Source organism: Anarhichas minor, unplaced genomic scaffold (genome assembly GCF_050575085.1).
Source record: "Anarhichas minor isolate MPS153535 unplaced genomic scaffold, ASM5057508v1 ptg000004l, whole genome shotgun sequence".
NCBI classification, from domain to species: Eukaryota; Metazoa; Chordata; class Actinopteri; order Perciformes; family Anarhichadidae; genus Anarhichas; species Anarhichas minor.
In genome coordinates, this window is record NW_027466450.1 from 7,415,658 (window position 1) to 7,428,697 (window position 13,040).

At 38.6% G+C, this 13,040-nt stretch overlaps 2 protein-coding genes across 2 annotated transcripts; one reads left to right on the top strand and one right to left on the bottom strand.

Annotated features, from left to right (window-relative positions):
* The first annotated feature begins 4,426 nt into the window (after window positions 1-4,426).
* spc25 (SPC25 component of NDC80 kinetochore complex) lies at window positions 4,427-7,041 on the top strand. The gene is made up of 6 exons (XM_076103836.1): window positions 4,427-4,589; window positions 4,736-4,801; window positions 5,026-5,172; window positions 5,271-5,396; window positions 5,574-5,672; window positions 6,413-7,041. Exons 1-6 carry the CDS (start codon window positions 4,439-4,441, stop codon window positions 6,535-6,537), a joined length of 714 nt encoding a protein of 237 aa, XP_075959951.1. The 5' UTR covers window positions 4,427-4,438; the 3' UTR covers window positions 6,538-7,041.
* nostrin (nitric oxide synthase trafficking) lies at window positions 7,009-12,331 on the bottom strand. The gene is made up of 16 exons (XM_076103825.1): window positions 12,290-12,331; window positions 12,050-12,135; window positions 11,863-11,946; window positions 11,590-11,652; window positions 11,414-11,495; window positions 11,257-11,319; window positions 10,529-10,627; window positions 10,316-10,441; window positions 9,985-10,083; window positions 9,779-9,904; window positions 9,258-9,366; window positions 9,007-9,095; window positions 8,756-8,881; window positions 7,783-8,038; window positions 7,604-7,696; window positions 7,009-7,518 (listed from the first exon to the last, which is right to left on the bottom strand). The coding sequence occupies exons 1-16, from the start codon at window positions 12,314-12,316 to the stop codon at window positions 7,382-7,384; spliced, it is 1,665 nt and encodes a 554-aa protein (XP_075959940.1). The 5' UTR covers window positions 12,317-12,331; the 3' UTR covers window positions 7,009-7,381.
* Between the last annotated feature and the right edge of the window lie 709 nt (window positions 12,332-13,040).

Genomic DNA, 13,040 nt, shown 5'->3' on the forward strand with positions numbered 1-13,040 from the left:
CGCCTGCAGACACATAGGTTATGATGAGCATATGATGGAATGTATGATAATATATATATATATAATTTTACATTTGTGCATCATGCAATGCCGTCATACCTCTCCTTTAAAATAGCTTTCAAAGACAACATTTCAATCAATGCATATTTTACATATTAGTCCAAATAAATTGACTTAATCTTCATATTGTGTTTTTACTTGTCCGATCATCGTAAAACACACTTCATTCAAACTCGACAGAAACTAAATAATCACTAAAACCGTCTATGTTAGTCTTTTCACTGTTCCAATAATCACCAATTCGTTAAAACTTGGTGGTTTGGTCGAAATAAACCCTTTCATTTGCAGAGTTATGTGTCTTTTCACCTTGCACGGCATCTGGAATATCTCCATATCACAAGATCACGAGGGAATCGCGGGATGACAGATCACACTAAAATCCATCTTGTTAGGCTTCAAGTAATATGCGTTTGTGTCAGTTCAACAACACATCGGACATACAGTATCATTTTTGATAATTCCCTGCCAATTTCAGCTTTCACTTAATCGTTCATGGTTTCTCTCCAGCAGGACCTGTGTTTGTACTGCGAAAGTATGAATGTGTATCTTGCCAAGTGAGGATTACATAATCTCTTATGGGGTTGCTTAGTTTCTTCAGGCAACTTCAGATTAATCAGACAAAATGTAATGAGGTAGAACAGAGTCTCTGATGTACCTAGATTAGGCAGAGTAGTTACACTTTTCCCACCATCTGTGGTTGATTAGCATCCAATGGCACCTGAGGTCTGGTAAATGATGCAACTGTTCTAAATGCGAAGGGTACTTGCTAAGCCGAGCTTGAAGAAACATCTGTGTCTGACTTTATTTTGCATTGGTGCTAGGACCAATCAGCAGCCTACCCTTTATCGACTCCAACACTAGTTAGTTAAATAGACTAAAGAATTGCGTGTGTGTGTATACCTTTATTGACTACCATGGTTCTGTATTTGATACTCCTTCGATGTAATTGTGTCTGTGTAGGGGTATTTTTGTGCCCTTTAATTTTTATTAGTGTTTCACTATTCTACCTTCCTGCCCAGGGACTATATGGGCTGAAAATAGCAATATGCTAAAACCTGGTACGTTATCTTTGTCCTTATTTTGAATAAGGTTCATGTGTGCATTGTCCCTGTTCAAACAAAAAAACATAACATAGCATTTTATGCATCAATTTGGTGGAAATGTCTTCATTTATCTCAAGGAAAACACCAAATTCAAGTGCCAAGTTACAATTACAACAGTAAGGCTCTCAGGCATTCTTGTATTACTTTCAAACTTTTGTCATAATATTCCTACTGAGCAATATTGCAAGACTAAAGTTGTCATTTAATGAGAATAATGTCATAACATTTCAAGAGAAAATCGACCTGCCCTATAGTGTGCGTTGCATCAGGCCGAGGCTCCTTTAGTGCTCTGCTGATGTGGTGGTATCCCTTCAGGCCTTTTCACAGACACACAACCCATCAATAAGGTCGCTGCCCAAACAGAATCATGAAAAAGAAGTATCGGATTCAAATCTATAATTTAAAAAATTGCTCTGAAAGTTTGAATATTATATATTGTGTTGGCTTACCATTTGAAAATAAGACTGAACCAGTCACCGATAACAGTCGCCCATATCATTTTAGTGCCCACATTATGACTGAGATGGAACCAGAGAGGGAAATAAATAGAGAAAATATTTCGAGGGTCTTCCAGAGTTGACATGAAGTTGAGGAAGTCATGGTATCCCCTGTAGTTGTTCTGGAGGGGCTGTATAACGAGCACCCCACGGCTGTAAACTAAATCCATTCCCTTTCTGTGTGCCTGAGTGACCCAGCTGCTTCTTCAGCACCATGAACCCCTTCTACACCGGGGATAGCTTTATATCTCAACCTGGTATCATAAATCATTAAACAGACCGATGGCAACAACTGCAAGCTATTCAGTTTGAGCCCACAAGATATAAAATAATGTGTTCCCAAGTTGTGAGAGCTCCACATTTTAAGAGATGTTACAAAAGCTGTTTACAAGCTGCGAAGCCTTTAGAAGTTTTACAGACCATTGCTTTTACAGTTCTTACATATTAGCCATTGTACAGACTAGAAGAGATCCCTTGATCCCTTGAGCCTCATTTATATTCTCTTTCTCAGTGAAGCAACAAAATGGACTTTCCATAATACTGCAAAACACAGTCCATCTGGCATCCACAGTTCAGTGGATCTATCGTCATGTTTTTTTTCCCATTTAAAAAGCACAGTCATCTATGTCAGAGTACTTGCGTATTCAAAATTGGTATTCTGAAAGCTTGTAGGCTTCAGTATTCTGAACTTGATGTTGGGTATTTTGAGCCCACTCAAACTTCCTCAGTTTCACCACAAGGTGGTATAAATTCTCAATAAAGATACAAGTTGTATTGTGGGAACTCCAAGGTGCCCTTGGCTATATTTAAATATTTTGCAGGAAATGAGTTACGAAATAAAAAACTCTAAATTGTAAAAAGTGTTATTTACTGATTTGTAGGCGAAAGAAGAAGAAAAATCGACCTGCAATAGTGCACAGTACTAAACATTCATTCATGGACATATCACCTTTATACGAGCCTTGTAATGAAAGAAGTCACGTTTTTTTTTGCTGTCTTTCTAATTCATTATTTTACTTCTTAATTTAAGTTATTTGTTTTTATCTTATTGTGGCAGTCATGTCTGAAAAGCCCAGTGTGCGCTGTGTGCACCTATTAACCCATCTTTGCTGTGCATAACCAAGCACTGAACAACTGATGGAGCCTTCATACTTTATAATGTAACTTTTGGCTAGCGTACTCTTGTGCCAGGACCACTACGGTCAGGTGGCAATCTCCGGTCGTGAAAAGTGGTTATGTTCAGAAGGTAACCTACAAATTGCAAAGCTCTCAATAGATGGTGAAGGTTGGGTCTTGACCATGAATAGTTAAGGCGAAGCATTGATCTCATATGATTTAGGTTAGGAAAGGTCGTTGGACAGCACCTTTTTTGTACGTTTTCGCAAATTTGGGGTTACCGTCTGGACATGACCCTGAAAAGTGAAGCCAACGTGGAAGTGCCTTAAACATGCATTCTTTCTAAGGACCATCAGGGGGCGACGTTTCTGGTTCTTAAGATCTCAGATCGTATAGAAGTCTATGATAAAATGACCCTTCTCCTCAATTGATTTGTAAACATTGTAAACACAAGTTTATGGTCTTTATAGTTTCAAGTCTTCCTCAATACAGCATGATGTTCCTTTTGTAAATCATGGTCCAATTTAGAGTAAAATAGTCCGCTTCATGAAGTCAGGGTAGATGGATTTGCCCCAAGTTTACAAGTAGAATCTCTGACTTTGAATCGTGTTTCAAAGCACTTTTCATTATATATCAGACATTTTAGAGTAGAAGTTATTTGGCATGCAGCATGAACCTACATCCTGAGTCCAATGTCCACATTCAGGGATTTAAAAAGTTGGAGATGCATTCTCTGTGAGAGTTTAGGGCTGCCCCACTGTCAAATCGTCAAGCGCTTGAGGGCTCTCTCAGACATGTTGAGCCCTTTATGCACACTTTCTGTAAGTCTGCATTCCTGCAGACTTTGCCTGAGGGAATTACCCACAATTCATAGCTTTGAAACACAGGGTTACTAGGGCAAGCTCGGAGGCGCTAAAAAAAAGGTAAACAAAGAGGACTTACACATACTGTATTGGTGTTCAGCCTGGCCTATTACATTTACACAGGAACACTACATTAATGTCAGGGATTTTTGATGAAATCCGAGTAATGCAAGCATAGACTTTAATACACACCTAGTTTAGTCAGCAACCATTTTTTTAAATCTTGTATTAATATGATTTTATTTTGTAAATGTAGATTGTAGTTGCAAACCATTTTCGCTAGATGGCGCAAATGCAACATTATTCGTGCCAACCACCATTAAAAAAAAAAGAGAAGAAGATACATAAACGTCATTTCCGGTGTTCATTCCCCGCCTCCTGTATGCAGACCGCGGATATTTGAAAATAACGACTGGTTCAGTAGTAAGACGTTAACTCACAAAGATCAACGGCCGCCCATTAAAACATGTGAGTACCGCAATGTCATCCACATCTACATAATCTAACTGTTAGCTAATCCGATGTCAATTTGTAAAAGTCCATTGACTTAATTTCCTGCGTAGCTAACGAGAAGTAACGCGAATGTTGGGCAAGCTACGGCTAACGTTAACTCACGTTAACCGTTAAAGTTAACGTTTGTATTTATTTCTCAACTTCAACCTCAACATACAAGTTCTATAAAATATATTTTCAAAAAGTGCAATGCAAGCTGAGAGTAATGTTTTTGTTGTTGTTGTTGCATGTAGCTACATGATTAGCATTGTGCTATCTGTTGTTTTTATTGCAGATTGTGAACATCATGACGTCCATCACCGATCCAAACATGAGTGACGGGTTCACCAGTGCTATGGAGGAGATCCACAATACACAGCTTAAGACATACGGGGAGATCATCGACATGACTACAGAGCTGTGCCAGTCCCACAGACAGTTTGTGAAGTCTGCACTTGGTATGTTTGAGACATTGTTTATTGGGACCCCAAGTAGTTGTTGCCTTGTTCCTGGGGGTCTATATTCAAATCAAATATAGGCAGTAATGTTTACACTTATACTTCATACAGTATATAGTTACACGAAGTTTTTTCCTTTTGTACAGATATGTGTTTAAAGAAATGTAAGGATGATGAGATGCTGTTTGAGACAATACAGATGTTCAAAAGAGGTGAGTTTATGCATTGCATATGGGCCTTTCATGCTTGCCATCAGTGTGTTTCTATGTTTACAAGTTATTGATATTGGCCCCGATATTTTTTTATTTTCCATAATTTTCATGTGCTGAATAATTCCTCATTATCCGATACAAACGGATGGAACAACAAGTTGTAATGCAGCTTGATTGTTTTATGTGAAAGTGTATTTTTGGCTAATGCAATGTTTGTCCCCCAGACTTGGTACAGAAAAAGGCGTCATTGAAAGGGAAACAGCATGCTGTTTCTGAAATGATATCTGAGATTCAGCAGAAGGAAATGCAGAAAGACGACATCATCCAGAAGATAGAGAAACTTAAAGAGGAGCAAGCTAAGAGAAAAGAGTGTACGTTTGTATTTCAAAATAAAATGAATGGTGTAGATCACACATTCATTTGTGAGTGTAACATTTAGTAACTGACCCGTGCACTTTTCTCTTTTCAGTAATAAAGTCTCAAAACAAGGCAAACAAAAACAGACTGAGGAATCTCCAGAAAGCCAGAGTAGTCTTTCAAGACCATTTAGGGATGGAGATGCGAACAATCCTCGGCAAAACACAATTGGTTAAAGGTATGCCAAATGTGCATATTTGTATTCAGTATCTTTTAGTTTTTTCTAAATATGAATTAATAGCAATTAATTAATACAATAACTGTAGTTTGTCTCAGGTAATGCCTTGACTCTCTTTAATTGAAGTAACTATGACTTCAGATCCTACAGAATGTGTTTGTTGTCGTTGTTGTAAAGGGGAAAAGCTGCAGTTTGTTTTCCGAAATATCAACCCGTCGGATCAGGAGAGCGCCTATGTCGTCACAATGGGGATTAAAGAAGACGGATCGTACCAGAGTAAGTTACGCACACGTACTGTATATCAGAAAACTCTTCTGTAATAGCATCATTTAATGCAGTTGAATGAAACTATGACTTTGCCTTCACTGAAAAGATGTTGCTCACAATATTCTATATTTGTCTTATTGTCACTAATGCCATAAGAACCAAAACCAACAATTAACTAATCATACTCACAAGTATCTTCTGTGTAGCCAAAGCCTCGTATATCTTAACATTTCTCTGTGTCATAGTGCTCCACTATTATCCAAAAACTATTAAAAACATATAAATGTGTCACACTGTTGCATTGGCTGATGTGTTCCTTCCCATGAACACGACCACTGTAGTTTATTATGGATTCAATCCTGTATGCACTGCCTCGATGCTATAAATACACACTGGAGCACCACATGTGTCTTAATCTACAACTTACAAATGGAGCATTTATAGTCCCTAACAAAGGCAGTATGTACTCCTGTTTGAATAAGATTTGCCTAAAACTACATTACCCAGCTGATTTGGGAAATTATTTAGAAATGAAAACTATATATTTTGAATATTAAAGTTTTAATTATGAAGTAATCATGGCAGTTCCACTGACAGTTTTAAAGTATTAACAGACAGAGTCCTTCACAGTTGCTTTTGGTCTTTTCATGGGATTTATGGACAATAATATAAATATGGAATATCACCAGTCTTATCCTGCAACAACCATTGTAAATGGCTTCTATAATTACATTTTTCATTTCCCACAGTTGTGTCCAGTGACCCCGTGCTTGAGTGTTTGCCAGTCTTGGAAAGCCGGCTTCAGGAGACCAATAACTTGGCAGCATTCCTGGCAAACATCAGGAAGGAGTTTATCTCTCAGGCTCGCTGCTAAAATTAAATGAATGGGAGAATAAAATGCCATGCAATGAAGTTCTTGCTGCAATGTGGACTAATGCAGTGGTTTTCAAAGTGGGGGTCCTCAGCAAATTTGGAGGGAGGATAATGGAAAATGCTTATAAGAATGAAAAAAGAAAATGTAATTAATATATCAACACTGGTGTTAATGTCCTGTCTCATTATTGAGCATGGTCGTATTACCGTTTAGTGGATACTGCTAATTGGCATTGTTTGAAACCTTGGAGTTTGGCCTTGAGACAACAGGTGTTCTGGGGTCTCTAAGTCCTGAAAGGTTCACCTGTTTACTGTAGATGTTCTCCAGAAGTAAACATTAATGTATTAATTGATCATTCACATATGAGGTAAACAGTTTTCATTTATTTTCTCAAGTCATTACTCAGTTTAAAGTGGGTGGGGATAAGTTTACAGTTTTATTTAGCTGGGCTTTGTTTTTACTTGTGTAAATCATATTCACCTATTAAAATACATGTTAACCACTCACTATAGTCGAGTTCATCTGTACACAATGTGGCATAAATAATGAAAAACACAATATTGGAATTAAAAAAGACACATGAGTTCTAACTGCATTACAAAATATCTCTAGAGAGCAGTGAGAAAATCATAGATCCTAACTGACAGCAGAGAAGCATTTATTAAACTCAATGCTTTTGTTTTTATTAACATTTTAAAGCCATGAATATCATCAGTCAGTACAAACACATTTTCTAGTTTGTTTGAGGCATCCAGTTGTTGTCATTACATGTTCGGCTCTTTAGAACTGAATCTTTTTGATTGAGGGTGAGTTCTATAGTGTGGTTGTAGATTAGTTGTGTCCGTCAGGCATCGGATGATTTGACGCTGCTCAACACAGGCAGCTCTTCAACATAGTTTGAAGGGAAATAGCCTTTCTTCCCGTGAAGTTTGCCAAACCACCAACCGTTCTCTTCCTTCCCGTAAATGTCTAGAAGATCTCCTGGGACACAGAAATGCAGTCGTTTCATTAGATCATTGATAAACCTCTACTGGTTTAGATATTCTGCCCTTGAGTTGCCGCTTACCTTCTTTCAAAGTCAGCTCATCGTCGTGTTCATGTGTGTAACTGTACAGGGCCTTGCATTTCCCGATACTGCACAGCTCCGGTGTTACTTGAGCTGTTCGATGTTGATATTTTTCATTGCTTTAATTTCAGGATGAAATTCCAAATGTGCTGAATTGAAATAAATCTTTGTAGTACTACCTTGTTCTTTGTCATCATAATTGGGAGGCAGGTGTCCATTAACAGTACTGCCACCCTCTACAGTTTCATGTGTTGTAGCTGGTGAAGGGACTTGGTCGTTGGCACTTGGCGGCGAAGCCTCCGCGGACTTGAGCTGTGCCTCAAACTCAACAGGCCCTTTGTAAATGATGGAAGCTCTCAGTGATTGTTGGGATCTGAACGGGGTCCTCCTGAGTTTGACTGGACGGGTCAGTTGAACAACGCTGTGCTCGCAGTCCTTAAACGGAAGCATAGTTTGTGTTACATAAAATGCAATAGTTGTGGTTCCTAACTAGAGGTACTTCTGCACATACTTTAGCTGATATGAGCAAGTCTAAATATAGAGGTTATTGTATGCTGTACAGATCGTAAAGCCCTTTGAGGTCAATTTGTGATGGTGGGCTGTATTGACTATATTCAATATCAAGCCTCAACAACCGGTGGTTGTAGTACGAATGCAAACTTACTAAAAGGAATACAATGTGTTGCATACAAAATAGGAACCATATCCATGTTGTGTAAGTAAAAGTATTAGATGATAGTACTTTTAACGATTTAGAATACTTTTAGGTGATCTTGGGAATCAGTCTTATAATACCTGTATCTTTAAATATAATCAAAGTCTCCCACACAGCTGTTTTTTGATTCAGCTATTCTTGCATGATCACATGAAATATGAAGTATGAAAGGCTGTTTCACAATTTGCAAAAACCTTTCACACTATCCTTTTTTTAATCCAGGAAAAGTCAAATACTCTTTCTCACATCGTCTGTCCATTATTCCCATCATGTATGTCACTGTGGTTCCAATTGGTCTGCTTTTAATGCTTTATTGATTGTTAATATTATATTATATTCCATTGCTGCCAATAGATCCTCTTAAATGCTGTTACACTTAAGCTACCACTACTCCAGAACATACCTTCATGTCTTGAAAGTGATGCATGTAGTCTTACCTTGTCTTTCCATTTCACAATGCTTTCACTAAATCGGTGAAAGGTCTTGGGTTTCCCCTCTAATTCAGACAGTGATGCATAGAGTTTGTAGCGAGTGGCGTCAAGGAGATCCAGTTTTAGAGTACTCTACAAGTAACAAGGTGGCGTTAGTGAAGACTACAGCAAATCTAATTTATGGTCAATTGAAAGTAAATATCCATCCGCACACACCTCCATACATCCATCCACTCTACACGCTGTACACCGCTTACCTCATCAATCTGCAGTTCAGTTTCCTCGAGGTTCTTTTGGTTTGAAAAAGATGGATTTTCAGAATATGTTCTCATCAGTTTTTCAATTCCTGCAACGATAATGTTGAAGGTGACTTAGAAACAAAATTAATGACCTCACGCGGTGCTGTCCAAGAATCACTAAGCTTTACTAAAAAACGATCCCCCCACCTCCATCAGATTATATTGTGCAGTTTGAATGCATTATTTAAGGGATAATGTGCTCTACTCGCCTTCACGGTCTTTCTTTGTTTTTGTAATACTGTCCTCCAGACGCTGCAGTTTGAGTTTTATGGCCTCTGTTCTTCGGCCTTTGGCCATCAGTGATTTGCTGTCCTCCTCCTGAGGCATCCAGAACACAGATCACGCATCAGTAACTGTGATGGTCTAAATCTTACCACTGAGCCAAAGCTACAAGGTCATTTGGACTGTGATCATTTCCTGGACATTGAAACATGCTGTTGTCACTACTGCACTGCACATTCATATCCATTGGGATTAGGTTTTCAAGTGAGACCTGAGAACAACCTGACAAATACATAAAACAATTCGTAACACAACTTAAAAGCAGCAACTTATATAAGAGCACACAAAAAAAAAACAACCTTCATGTCAGGCCCTGTCAGAAAATGATAAATACATTTCTGTGGCTTGCAAACTGGGCCCCCATCAGAAAGACACCCCCTGCAGAGATGACTGGGTGAGTCTGTGGCCTGCAGACAAGCTTTCTCGGAGCAAAACATTTCAGACTTACAAAATAATCAGCCATCAAAAACTCAGCTTTGTGATCTTCAGCTGTGATGCTGTTTTCCTTCACCAGGGTCTGTATGTCTTTATCCATGTCCACCCTTTGCACCGTCTGCTCTATCTGTCTCTGGCCCTGGAAGTGGCAGATATAAGTTATAACATCCATCGATGATGCTGTGAACATTGAGCAGGATGGAGGTCAGGGTGTCTTACATGTTTGAGGGTCTGCCCAAAGCTGGACATGTGGAGGTTGTATCTACTCAAAATGTTGCAAAGAACTTCAACCCGCTGTTTCTCCACCTCCTGTATGATCTGAAAAAAGCAGAAGTAGCACCGTGATGCCTTGTCTACAGAGAACTGACATACTGCTTATAGAGCATTTTCTGCAACCGAAAGCTCACTGGTTCAGCTCTTCTCACAAATGAGGTGTCATTGAGCAAGACACTAAACCTACCTGTTCACTCACAAAAAGGCGCTCTGGATAAGGAGAACAACTAAATGCCTACAGTGCGAGAATCAGGAGAGCATTTTTTTTTTTTCGCACCTGGTAGCAGTTTTTCAGTGTGTTTTCCCACTTGAGCCTCATCTGATGACCCTCCATGTTGACATTAAAGTACTCCTCATCCACCCGCGCCTGCAGCTCTGCAGACTTAGTCAGCCTGTTCAGCATCTGTAGTCAAGAGCAGGACAACAATTTAGCAAGCTTCCTAGCAGCTTTTAATAAATATAGCTATAGATTGGTCACTATATACGGTACCTTTTGTTTTTCTTTTTCTGTGCACATTTGCCTGTTGTTCTCAACAAAGTTGAACAAAGCCTCATGCTCTCTTGTTAATCCAAGCAATTTCTTCTTTACCTGTTTTAGACGAGGAAAGACAAGAATCCACATTAGCAACTTTAAATTGGGATTTTAATTTAAACCTGTGTAAACTGGCTATGTACATTAGTGGCAAGGTATATAGTCCATTAAATGGATGCCTGCTGGATTATGTATATGATGAATATATCTTTATTTATATTTCTGTAAGTCTTTTACAGCAGCTATAACACTATGGTGTTATAGTTGCTATAAACCTTGGTGTTTCATAGCAACAGTTTTACAGTTTACTTCATAAATTCAAACATCACAGTCACTCGTGATCAATTTGCACATTTTGCACAACATGTTATGAAGTCATATAAACATTATGGTGCCGTCATAATACTTTCTTAACAGTACCAAGAGGCCTCTAAGACTTTATAACCTGTCATGCAATAGTATTGTGATTTTACTTTTAAGAGCTTGTAACTGTTTCAACACATGATGCATTGTCAACCTAGTATTACATGAATCTATAGTATTATACATCAAAGGTTTCACTATATTTTGCATAACATAACATTGCTCGTCACACAAACCTTATGAATTAAGTATTTATGGATCAGCACTAGGATAATACATATCTAGCTGATTCATATTTCTGCTCCATGTTTTTTTTTCTTTACCTTGAGTTGCTCGCTCCAATTAGTCGTCACAAATTTTCCACTTCTTTCAATGGCATTGTCAAGCTATCAAAGCACAGAAAAGGTCAGAGACACGTTATGACAGGAAGCTTTCAACAGACAAATATACTGATACAAAGATAAAGAAATCATTCCATACAGGTCTCTTCCTCTTATTATGCTCGTCGAAGACTTGTCGTATTTCCAGGATTGCTTCTTGCTGAAATGCATTTCCTAATGATCTGAAATGAGAACAACACACCTTATTTAACTCCAAGTCTTTGGTTTAATCTGTGGACAGGCACAGTTATGAGGTGAACTCGGGTTGACAACTACCTGTGGGCATCTGCTCTCGAGTACATCTCATCTGACACATGACACCAGGCACTGTAGGTGGTACTGAGTGGGGAGCCAGCATGAAAAGGTTAGCGCTGTAGGCTCATTAGCCTGCCAGCTGCCTGTGTTTTGATCACATTTAACTTGCTAGGTGCATATTATTTCCCATGATGCCATTATTTCTGTACACCACTTGGCAGGAAGTGGTCATGTTGAACACAAAACAGACAAAAGACAGAGCCAATTCAAAACTCAGCACCGTGTCTCTCTTACTTATTTGACATTCCTTTGGAGGCCCTGATGAGTTTGCCAGCAAGTTTTTGTAGTCCTTTGGCATAAGTAAGTTCCAGCTCAGCCCTAAAACAGGAAGAGGTTGCAGCGAGAGACAATAACTGAGTCAAACAATAACTCCTGCCGACATTAATAGTTAGTCTGACGGCCACAACTGTACTGAACCTACCTTTGCTGAAAAACTGTCATAAGTTCTTTGCAGAAGTACTCCCCGGTTTTTGAAAATTGTTTCACATTTTGATAGAGTTGGTTGTACTGAAAGACAGAGGATAAGGCTCTATGAAGCAATAATGGCCTGAATCCACGGAGTTCAAACCCATACAAAGTTTTGAATCAAATGCACATTCAAGTCTTATATTTTTAAGTATAGTGGAACAAGAAGAAGTGGATTTTTCAAAGAAATACTCACAGAGCAGGTGCTGATAGGATCCTTCATTTTAAGACTGTGGCTGTTTGTTGACTTTGTACCTGGAACTTTGACCACCCTCCTCCCAAAGTCGCTCATGCGGAAATCACCTGAGCTCAATACAAAGGAAAATTCCAGTGAGAGGGAAAAAAAAACTTACTACAAATATAAACTCAAGCAGCATGGCAAGTCAGTCTGCTGCAGATATAAAGGAAATATAAACACAATACAAAGGCTAATGCGGGCTCTTATCTGCCACTCACTGCTAACTAATACACGTTCTAAACAAAACAAAAGTTGCTTTATTATTTCATGTTGAAAGGAATAGGCCTCACTAACTGGCCCCAAGCAGCTATGCATGTAGGTAAAAGGCTTCCTTGTGCCTCATTAAACCAGCAATAACAAAGCTTATTTGGTTATTTGGAAGCAGCAAAACCAAGGTGTAAACACAACATTGACATGTATCACCCTTGACGTTGAGATGCAAAACTTGTGAGCAAACATTTGCCAATTCCCACAACCAGCTGACATGGAGCAAAACTGCATTCATTTGTAGTTGACATGATGAATATATGTCCAATATTTAGTCTCAGTTTATGAAGACATTATGATAGCTGCAGACTGAACGAAAACAATAAACATGAAAAACGAAACAAGCTGAAATACATTAAAACGTCACTATGAGCGACCCCTTTCACATACAATCCGTCATGTAATTCCTTAATATAAAAAAATAATTATAGTCACTAATAAC

Coding starts and splice junctions, on each gene's coding strand:
- spc25 (XM_076103836.1), top strand. CDS start 4,439: ATGACGTCCATCACCGATCCAAACATGAGTGACGGGTTCACCAGTGCT. Junction 5,173..5,270: donor GCAAGCTAAGAGAAAAGAGT/GTACGTTTGTAT, acceptor TTCTCTTTTCAG/TAATAAAGTCTCAAAACAAG. Junction 5,673..6,412: donor AGAAGACGGATCGTACCAGA/GTAAGTTACGCA, acceptor CATTTCCCACAG/TTGTGTCCAGTGACCCCGTG.
- nostrin (XM_076103825.1), bottom strand. CDS start 12,316: ATGAAGGATCCTATCAGCACCTGCTCT. Junction 11,947..12,049: donor ATGACAGTTTTTCAGCAAAG/GTAGGTTCAGTA, acceptor TTCCTGTTTTAG/GGCTGAGCTGGAACTTACTT. Junction 11,496..11,589: donor TCGAGAGCAGATGCCCACAG/GTAGTTGTCAAC, acceptor TTCTCATTTCAG/ATCATTAGGAAATGCATTTC.